The following is an 11,272-nucleotide window of genomic DNA, read 5'->3' as shown; positions in this document are numbered from 1 at the left end:
GTAGCTATCCAAGACCAAAATGTCATACAATTTAATAACTTTACAATGAAACTTATTACCCCATATTTATTCTTCTATGGTTGACGCTACAAACATTATGAGACTTGTGAAACAAAATAAATTTTAACTTCACGCCTTATCTTTAAACAATTCAAACATCCAAATTCATACGCTAATCGCAATAACAAACACCAAAATACATGGAAATGGCCAGTAACAGGTAAAACGATGAATTCGAAATAAGAGTTAATAAAGTGAGGTAGAAGACATATAGTAATTTTGAAATCCTTTAAATTATCTTCAAGCCTACAATTCTAGAGAAAATGGTACAAAATTCTCATCATTGATTTCTTTAGCTTACGAAACCGGCCAGGAGCGAACATTTGCTTCTTCTTTTAACAAAATTTTACATCACACTAATTTAAGCAAAGATATAAGACAGAAAAGAAAACAGACGAGGGGAGTGCAGTAAAAGGCATCAATGAGATCTCGACATGAACTCTCAAATTTGAGATGAATAAACTAGAATAAAAAGTACCACATTACTACATACAACTCAGACATTTAAACCATAAAAAATTTACAATGAATACTACTAAAAATGAGAATCCAGACTAACCTTGAAAGTAGAATTTTTCTTTCAATAATACAAGGAATATCCGCAAATACAACTCCAACGTCCCAACAATTTCAATTCGAACGAAGATGCAACAAGAATCCGAAGATCGCTAACCACAAAATAAGATTGATCAACAACTACAAACCCAACCGAGAACTCAGATATATTCGTGGGTGCTTAGCTCTTTTTTCCAAATCTCCCTCCGTCTGTTCTCTTCCTCCTTTTTTTTTCTTTTTATAGGGAATAATATTAGTAGTATTTTTTTTGTTTCTCTCATTTGGAGTGGGGGAACGTGGTTCATATATTGTGTGTGCAGATGGAGATGTGAGGGAGTGGGGTGAGATGTGAGTGAAGTTGGGAAATGAGGAAGTTGGGAATTGAGATGCAGATTGTATTTTCTGTTCGTTAGTTTTTTTTTTTTTTTTAAACCTTTTTCTAACCCATTTTTATTAAACAAAAAGATGGTAATATATATATATATATATATATATATATATATATATATATATATATATATATATATATATATTAACCAACTTACTTTTAGACTTAAATATTATATACATAAGAAAACAAAATATTTACATTGTAGTTTAAATTATATTAAGAAAAATACTAAAGTTAACTTATTTATTATAATTATAATTAAAAGAAATCATATATTTTTGTAAATTTTCATTTTTATATTTACAAATAGAAATTAAAATATGTTCTATAAGTGTGTGTATATATATATATATATAAGATTAGACCTAAAGAAAATATTTACACCAAATAGTATAGAATTTGGGTTTGGTTAAAAATTAGTTGTTCACAGCATGCCCCTCTTTGCTTGGAAACATGAAGAGTTTTCAAGCAAAAAAAATGAACAAGGTGACTGATTTTTGACCTCACTATTATTTAAAAAGGAAAAGTAAAGGTTGCGACCGAGCCTTGGCTTTAGGCAGCCTACATATCCCAGGTTATAAGGGAATCAGGTCATGTGTAGTTCAAGTGAAAGAAGAGTGATGAAGTATGCTTAGAGGGGGAGTCGAGTGAAGTTCCGTCGAGGTTCCGATCCGCGGTTCCTACTATTGCATCAAATGAAAAGAAAATTACATACTCTTAAAATCTAGGAGTTACAAAATTTCTATCTAAATGCCATCTGGAATCTTGTCTTGATTCTTGACCTGCTTCCCCCATTGACTTTAGACTGAAACTTGATGCTCTCAATGTAAAAGACTATGAAATATTCTCACAAGCTTGTTTTTTGATCAGATGATGAGAAAATGGATCTTGAGACCCTATGTCTTCGCATGCATTATGTCGAAGTTGGTTGCGGCTGGTGTTGAGATCAAGGGTTCCACTTCCTTTTGGCAAGAGCTGGAATCTTATTTTTGCACATCCAATCCGCGCTTTGCAGAAAAACCTACAAGCCATCATAAAAAAAAAAAAAAAAAAGAACAAAAGTTTTCTGCCCCAGTTTGCACTAGGAAAGTTTTGTGAGTTATTGAAAATATATTAAACTATCTTTGCTATTGCAGAAAAAAGAATTGAGAAAGACCCTTTTTTTTTATTATTTATAATAGGGAATGTCGTACCCTATGTTAATAAGATGGATGGCAACCAAGGGATGTAGTATGCTGGCAATAAGATGAGGCTGGTGGCACTCTCAGATGCTACTAGGGAATGTCGTATCCTATGTTGGCACTAAAATGTAACCAGGGGATGTAGTACCATGTGTTTGGAAATAAGATGAGGTTCGTGTCTCTCTGAGATGCTACTAGGGAATGTCGTACCCAATGTAGCAAGGGGGTGTAGTACCTTGTATTGGCAATAAGATGAGGCTCGTGGCACTCTAAGATGCTACTAGGGAATGTCGTACCCTATGTTGGCACTAAAATGTAACCAGGGGATGTAGTACCCTGTGTTTGGCAATAAGATGAGGTTCGTGGCTCTCTGAGATGCTACTAGGGAATGTCGTACCCTATGTTGGCACTAAAATGCAACCAGGGGATGTAGTACCCTATGTTTGTGATAATATAAGGCTCGTGGTACTCTGGGATGCTACTAGGGAATGCCGTACCCTATGTTGGCAATAAAATGAGGCTTGTGGCACTCTAAGATGCTACTAGGGAATGTCGTACCCTATGTTGGCAGAAAGTAATGCAGCCAGGGGATGTAGTACCCTGTGTTGGTAATAAGGTGAGGCTTGTGGCACTCTGGGATGCTACTAGGGAATGTCGTACCCTATGTTGGCAAAACGATGAGGCATGTGGCTCTTTGAGATGCTACTAGGGAATGTCATACCCTATGTTAGCAATAAGAAATGCAACCAGGGGATGTAGTACCCTGAGGTGAAGATAGGGTATTTATTCCCTATAATGAAACTAAAAATAACATGATTACATGTATATTGGAAGGAAATCAGGTATTTGAGAACTTCACTTGGTGGTGTTTGTCTTTTCACGAACTGTTTCCTAAAATTGTTATGTTCCTGTTCTGAACAAAGAAAGATTCGTTAGTTTTAAAATGGTGGTCAGTTTGTGGCCTTGATTTCTTGGGTGACTTGACCTCGAGTCCATTACACTTGTTAGAAAAGTTGACTCTGTTGATGGTCGTACAAATTGCCGGGAGATTTTGTCTTTACTTTCTGGAGATCTTCTTTCTCAACATCAAAACCAGACTATTTTGCGCCTATCACCACTTGTGTTTATGATGCAAACAACCTTGCTCCCAAAACAACTTTTAACTGAGTAACTTTTGTTGAACCTTGAAGCATTGTTCAGTCCTTCAAGCCTTTTGTTCATCAGGAAAAATCACAAATGGCTTTATGCCTTTGCCCATACGGTTTATGCCCAGCAATCTTTGCTTTATATAACGGGGAAATTGTAACCAGTTTTGCGGCCTTTTCTTTGCTTTGCTTTGACAAAATTAGACTGAAAGAGACTCAAAAAAGTAATGCGAAAGAAAATAAGAAGGTGAACTAATAGGTATTACAACTTAATCAAGAAGTGTCCCTTTTAGAGGAAAGAATAAGAAAGGACTTATCTAGAGGAAATATGCTGACTTCAATGAACATGACATGCACTTTGGACTGGATGCCCGATCCGTTTGGACCGTCTAATTCTCGAAATCTGTTGTAAACTTAACTTTGAAACTGAGTTCTTTGTCTTGACCATGCTTGTATCGGGATGTACGAAGCCTTAAATCGATCAATGATGCCCTTTGTGGGTTTTCACCAATTGACCTCTCTCATCTATCTTTCTCTCAACTCACCATTGCCTTATAGTGCCCGTGAGGGTTTTCACCAATAAGACTCTCTCATTTAGTTTTCTCTCTTTACAATGACTGAGGCATCACCCGTAGTATACTGACTTAGCATTCTCGAAAGTTGATCTGAAGGTCTTAGCAGGGAAAGGTAAAAAGAAATACTCAACTGAATTACAACTTTTGGACCCATTTTGATGGAACAACCATCGAAAATAAAATAAAACCATGCCCCAGTTTATTTGAATACTGGGGACATGTGGATTTTTGTTTTGGTGTGACCGAACCCCAGAATGAGGCTGCCTACGTATCCTTTCGGAATCAGGTTAGACGTAGTTCAATAACATGAACTTGTTTCGATGATTTGTTTTTTTTTTTTTAAGTACATTGGTTCCAAAAGGGGGGAAAACAAAGAAATATAAACAAGGCTTCAAAGGGATAACTAGGGTTGACCAGTGTTTGGGTAGCGAGAATGATAGCCTTTCGTCATCCCAACCTGAGAATGCTAAATATAAGAATGCCCCAACAGAGCCATGTCAGACATAGTATCTCTTGACCGCATCTGCGTTGACGGATATATCAGTAACCTTTCCTTCTATATCTGTCAAGTGTAGAGCTCCTTTTGACAATACTTTCTTGACGAGGTAAGGACCTTGCCAATTTGGGGCGAACTTTCCTTTTGCTTCTTCCTGGTGCGGAAAGATACGTTTCAAAACAAGTTGTCCTACCTCGAATTGTCTTGGGCGCACTTTCTTATTGTAAGCGCGTGCCATTCTTTATTGGTATAACTGACCAAAACAAACTGCCGCCAAACGCTTTTCATCAATCAAATTCAACTATTCAAATCGGGACTTCACCCATTCAGTGTCCTCAATCCCTGCTTCAACAATGATTCGGAGAGAGGGAATCTCAATTTCAGCAGGTATGACCGCTTCAGTTCCATAAACCAATAAGTAGGGCATTGCGCCAACTGATGTACGGACAGTTGTCCGGTATCCCAAAAGAGCAAAAGGCAGTTTCTCGTGCCATTGTCTAGACCCTTGGATCATCTTCCTAAGAATCTTCTTGATGTTCTTATTTGCAGCTTCAACAGCTCCATTAGCTTTGGGACGGTAAGGAGTAGAATTTCAATGCTCAATTTTAAATTGTTCACATACCTCCTTCATCATATGACTATTCAAATTAGCAGCATTATCTGTAATAATGGTTTTTGGAATACCGAAACGACAGATAATGTTGGAGTGAACAAAGTCTACTACTACTTTCTTGGTAGCTGCTTTCAATGTAATAGCTTCCACCCATTTGGTGAAGTAATCAATTGCAACCAAGATGAATCTGTGCCCATTTGAAGCTTTTGGCTCGATTGGGCCAATGACGTCCATTCCCCAAGCAACAAAAGCCAAGGAGCCGACATAAGATACAACTCTGAAGGAGGCGAGTGAATCAAATCACTGTGAATCTGACACTGGTGGCACTTGCGAACAAAACGAAAGCAATCTCGTTCCATAGTAAGCCAATAATATCCTGCCCGAAGGATTTTCTTTGCTAGAACATATCCATTCATGTGCGGGCCACAAACTCCCGAATGCACCTCATTCATAATTATTTCAGCTTCTTTGGCATCCACACATCTCAACAAATTCAAATCCGAAGTTCTTTTGTATAGGATTTCCCCACTCAAAAAGAAACCATTAGAGAGTCGCCTAACAGTTCTCTTTTGATCCCTATTAGCATGTTCCGGATATTCTCTTATTTTCAGAAACTGTTTAATATCACGATACCATGGTTCACCATCTGGTTCTGCTTCAATTGTATTGCAATAACCATGTTGATCCCGAATTTGAATTTCTAATGGGTCAATGTGAGTATTACCCGGATATGGAAGCATTGAGGCCAGGGTGGCCAAGGCATCAGCTAATTCATTGTGAAACCTGGGAATGTACCTGAATTCGATGGACTTGAACCTTTTGCTAAGATCCTCCACACATTGTCTATATGGAATGAGCTTGATGTTTCGAGTCTCCCAATCACCTTGAGCCTGCCGAATAAGCAAATCTGAATCTCCCATCACCAACAATTCATGCACATTTAGGTTTATTGCCATGTTCAGACCCATGATGCAAGCTTCATATTCTGCTGTGTTGTTTGTACAGAAAAAACGAAGTCGCGCCGTGGCAGGGTAATGTTGCCCAGTAGGTGATACCAGAATTGTCCCAATCCCTACGCCTTTGATGTTGACAGCCCCATCAAAGTATAGTTTCCAAATTTGACTGTCATCTTGGACTACTTCTTCAACTAAATTAACCTCTTTATCTGGGAAATATGTGTTCAAAGACTCATACTCATCATCAACCGGGTTTTCTGCCAGATGATCAGCCAAAGCTTGTGCCTTCATGGCAGTGCGAGTGACATAAACAATATCAAACTCTGTGAGCAAGATTTGCCATTTTGCTAATGTGCACAGTTGGCATCGGCTTCTGAAAGATGTACTTCAGGGGATCCATTCGGGATATGAGGTAAGTTGTATAGGCCAAAAGATAATGCCTAAGCTTCTGGGCGACCCAGGTTAAAGCGCAACATGTTCTTTCCAAAAGAGTGTATTTGGCCTCATAAGTGGTGAACTTTTTGCTCAAATAATATATTGCTTGTTCTTTTTTGCCTGTGACATCATATTGACCCAGAACACAACCAAAGGAACTATCCGTTACTGACAGATATAAAAATAGAGGCCTACCAGGTTCCGGCGGGACCAAAACAGGGGGATTTGACAAATATTCCTTGATCCTATCAAAAGCTTCTTGGCACTCATCTGTCCACTTGATAGCGGCGTTCTTTTTCAACAACTTAAAAATAGGCTCACATGTGGTTGTAAGCTGCGCGATGAACCTGCTGATGTAATTCAACCTCCCGAGTAAACTCATGACTTCTGTTTTGTTCTTCGGGGGAGGCAGCTCTCGAATGGTCTTTATCTTGGAGAGATCTAACTCAATGCCTCTTCGACTAACTATAAAACCCAAAAGCTTCCCAGAAGGAACTCCAAATGCACATTTGGCTAGATTGAGTTTGAGATTGTACCTTCGTAGCCTTTCAAAGAACTTTTTCAAGTCTTGCACATGGTCAGCGTGTGTTCTCGACTTAATGATCACATCATCAACATACACTTCAATCTTTTTGTGCATCATGTCATGGAATATGGTAGTCATGGATCTCATGTAAGTTGCCCCTGCATTCTTCAAACCGAATGGCATGACCCTATAACAATAAGTTCCCCATGGAGTTGTGAAGGTGGTCTTTTTTGCATCTTCTTCATCCATTAGAATTTGGTGATATCCGGCATAACAATCCACAAAAGATTGGATCTCATGTTTAGCACAATTATCAACAAGGATATGAATGTTGGGTAAGGGAAAGTTGTCCTTTGGACTTGCTTTGTTTAAATCCCTATAGTCAACACAAACTCTGATTTTCCCATCCTTCTTTGGCACTGGCACAACATTTGCTAACCATGTAGTGTATCGGACGACCCTGATCACATTTGCACTTAGTTGCTTCGTGATTTCTTCTTTAATCTTATCACTCATGTCTGTCTTAAACTTCCTTTGTTTTTGTTGGATTGGCGGAAAATTAGGATGTGTGGGAAGCTTATGGACCACTAGATCGGCACTCAAACCCGGCATGTCATCATACGACCAAGCAAATACATCTCTATACTCGAACAAAACTTGAATTATGGCATCTCTCGTCTTTTGTTCAGTATGAATGCTTATTTTTGTTTCTCTGATTTCTTCAGGACTTCCCAGGTTAATTGCCTCTGTTTCATTTAAGTTAGGCTTAGGCTTATTCTCAAATTGATCCAATTCCCTTTTTTATTTCTCTAAAAGCCTCATCTTCATCATACTCAACTTCTTGATTCATTATTTCGAGATTAGACAGCTTTTGAAGATCTGGGCATGAATTCCGCGTGCATGTCATGTTTTTAAAGCCAGCACTATCGAAACTGAAAATGATAAAAAATTAACAAAAATTAGGAAAATAAAAAGATAGAATTTTACTATGAAAATGGAACTTCATTTCATTGAATTTGAAAGGATAGAAGGGTTAACATCACAGCAAAGTAATTAAACTAAAATATCTGGATTACAACCCTTAAAATAATCCAAATACAGAAAAAACAACAAAACAGGCTACCCAGATTCCTTCCTGATGGGAAGAGGAGTTGCTTCCCAGTTGCTGAGTGAAGTATCTGGACTAATCAGTTGAACACTTGCACAGCTAGGCCCCTCCCCAACTTGAACCATATTGATCTCATAGAACATCTCCTTGACACCCTGGCAAACTCCGTCAATGTCATCCTGATTAGAAGGATTTTGGACTTCTTCAAATTGTGGCTTGACAAAAGAGTAGGCAATGTGAGGGATTGGTTTGGACAGATTCCAACCATTCTTTTTGCGGGCCTTGGCTCTGTCTATGTCAGCTGATTTTGGTTTAAAGCCCAAGCCAAAGGTATTTTTCTTCGAAAATGGAGCAATGGGGTTCACAATTCCTTGTAAAGAGGATCCCAATCCTTTTCCTGGTTCATAGCCGTTCCTCAACATCATCGAAGCTACCATCATAGATGTGGCTGAAAGGCGAGGATGTAGAATTGGTTTTCCTTCTTCCACTTGGTCCACCTCAATCACCTCAAATACTTGATATATGATAGATTCACATCCTTCCTTGGCCTCGATATATGGAATGGATGGGTCTTTATAGACAGATGAGTCGTCCTCCCCATGAACAATAATTTCTTGCCCGTCACACTCGAATTTGACCATTTGATGTAGGGTAGATGGTACAGCTCTGGCCATATGGATCCACGGCCTTCCAAGAAGAAAATTATAGGAAGTTTCCATATCTAACACTTGAAAGACAATGTTAAAATCAACCGGGCCGATTGTCATGGTGAGTTCGATTTCCCCAATAGTGTCTCTTTTTGAACCATCAAAAGCTCTGATGCTAACATTACTGGTTCGAATTCTGTTATTGCCGATGTTCAGCTGTTGTAGAGTAGAAAGAGGACATACATCTACACTTGAGCCTCCGTCAATCATGACTCCTTTTACGTAGTGCCCTTCACATTTGACCATAAGATGCAAAGCTCTATTGTGGCCAGCCCCTTCCTCAAGCAAATCATCATTGCTGAAAGTAATTCTATTTACTTCAAAGAATCTTTCAGCCATTTTTTCTAGCTTATTCACCGTTGTCTTTTCTGTGACATATGCCTCGTTCAGAGTTTTGATCAACACACGACGATGCTCTTCTGAATGCAAAAGCAGAGATAACAAAGATATCTGAGCAGGAGTTTTCCTTAGTTGGTCAATGATTGAGTAGTCTTGCAATTTCATCTTCTTAAAGAATTCCTCCGCTTCTTTTTCTGCAACGGGTTCTTTCACTGGCAAGTGACTTATAGCTTTTCTTAATTCCTCTAGTGAATAACACCTTCCAGAGCGGGTCAAGCCCCCCATTTCACCTGTTTCTTCAACTATCTCTTTTCCTTTGTATGTCATGACAGTCTTGTTATAATTCCAGGGAATAGCTTTTGTGTTTGTCACTAGGAGTTGGGCAACATGTCGGATCACGACTGGCTCTGTTATATTCCTCAAACCATTATTCGGAATGATCTTTTGAATGCCTCCAGGGATGTAAAGTTTTGGCCCACCCAATTGAACCTCAACCTTTTTTGTGCTTCCAGGAACATAGAGAATCGTTTTTTCAGAACATGCCAAGTTCAAACTAGAATTCGCACCATTCACCATCAATGGTGCCAATTGCGGCGGGCTCACTATCACTTTTGGTTCTGGCCCTATGGTTCTAACAACCATCTCTGTCTTGCCAGACTGCTTATAATCCCGATCATCACAAATCATCCCAATAAAATGTGTATTATCATGAGTTGGGAGCGGATTGTTTGTGATATTAGGAGTATCCTCATTGTTTGTTACCACAATTGCCTTTGCTTCAATCAAATTTTCAATGGCTTTCTTTAATGTCCAACAGTTTTCAGTACTATGCCCTTGGGTGTTAGAGTGATACTCACATCTTGCATTTGAGTCAAAACCTTTTGAATTTGGATTCACATAACGCGGCATAATAGGTTCAATCAACTTCAACTACATCAACTTTCGAAATAGGCTTGTATACGATTCTCCAATTGGGGTTAACTCTTTCTTTGGCTCCTGTTCTCTCACATATTCTTGTCAGGGACGAGGATTATATGGTGCCTGAAAATTCGGCTGGAGTTGACGGGAGCCTTATGGAATTGGTGCCCGCCATTGTTGGTGATTAGGAGGCCTAGCATAAGCCTGAGCATTAAACACTGTGTATTGTTGCAGGGGAACTGAGTATAGGGGACCTTGAGGCGGATAATAATGTTGAAGAGAATTGGATAGTCCTTGTTGAAATTGCATGTAAGAAGGAGCTATTCCTCTTTGAACTCCCCCGAACCCAGATGCCATCATGGATCCTTCCTCCTTCTTTTTCCGATTTCCGAAATTGCCTGACCCGCTTTGAATTGCTTGTGTGGTTGCCTTAAGGGCTGCCTGACTCACAATTTTGCCTGACTTCATGCCATTCTCAACTATTTCACCAATCTTAATCGCCTCAACAAAAGGTTTACCGATGGCGGCCAACATGTAATGGAGGTAATCTGGATCCTGAGCTTGGAGAAAATAGTAAATCATTTCTGCCTCTTTCATTGGTGGTTTGACCCTAGCAGCCTACTTTCTCCACTTGATTGCATATTCTCTGAAGCTTTCTGTTGGTTTCTTCTTTATGTTGACGAGAGAGGAGCGGTCTGGCACTATATCAATATTGTACTGAAACTGTTGGACAAAATCTTGAGCCATGTCATTCCAAACGTGCCAGTGAGAGATGTCTTGATCTATGAACCACTCTGAAGCAATTCCTATCAAACTTTCCCCAAAATAAGCCATGAGCAATTCTTCTTTGCCTCCCGCTCCCCTTAGTTGGTTACAATACCTCTTCAAATGGGCAACGGGATCACCATGCCCATCATACTTGTCAAACTTGGGGGTCTTGAAGCCGGGTGGCAAATGAACATGGGGAAACATGCATAGATCGTTAAACGAAACACTCTTGTGGCCCCCCAAACCCTGTATGTTTCTCATGGTTTGTTCTAAGCTCTTCATTTTTCTGGTCATTTCCTCTTGTTCCATATTCTTTTCGGGCTTTTCGATCTCAATTAGGAACACGTTATGAGGAGTGTGCTTGTATGAATCTGGAACCTTTAAAGTCAGTTCTGGAGAGTAATGTTGGGCATCATGAGCATCCAGCTGTGGATTATTATTGGAATTTTGAGCAAGAGCCAGTTGAGGGACAGTGAAAGTATGGACAATGGGTATAGTA

At 39.3% G+C, this 11,272-nt stretch overlaps 2 protein-coding genes across 2 annotated transcripts; both read right to left on the bottom strand.

Moving 5' to 3' along the window:
- Positions 1 to 1,840: 1,840 nt before the first annotated feature.
- LOC142179881 (uncharacterized) lies at positions 1,841 to 5,984 on the bottom strand. The gene is made up of 2 exons (XM_075250768.1): positions 5,290 to 5,984; positions 1,841 to 2,027 (listed from the first exon to the last, which is right to left on the bottom strand). The coding sequence occupies exons 1-2, from the start codon at positions 5,982 to 5,984 to the stop codon at positions 1,841 to 1,843; spliced, it is 882 nt and encodes a 293-aa protein (XP_075106869.1).
- A 2,068-nt stretch (positions 5,985 to 8,052) lies between these two features.
- Positions 8,053 to 9,996, bottom strand: LOC142179880 (uncharacterized). Its single transcript, XM_075250767.1, has 2 exons — positions 8,704 to 9,996; positions 8,053 to 8,589 (listed from the first exon to the last, which is right to left on the bottom strand). Exons 1-2 carry the CDS (start codon positions 9,994 to 9,996, stop codon positions 8,053 to 8,055), a joined length of 1,830 nt encoding a protein of 609 aa, XP_075106868.1.
- Positions 9,997 to 11,272: the final 1,276 nt, after the last annotated feature.

The sequence above is a fragment of the Nicotiana tabacum genome, chromosome 4 (genome assembly GCF_000715075.1).
Source record: "Nicotiana tabacum cultivar K326 chromosome 4, ASM71507v2, whole genome shotgun sequence".
NCBI lineage: Eukaryota > Viridiplantae > Streptophyta > Magnoliopsida > Solanales > Solanaceae > Nicotiana > Nicotiana tabacum.
Note: the sequence above shows the minus strand (reverse complement) of the source record. Positions and strands in the feature narration are given on the sequence as shown.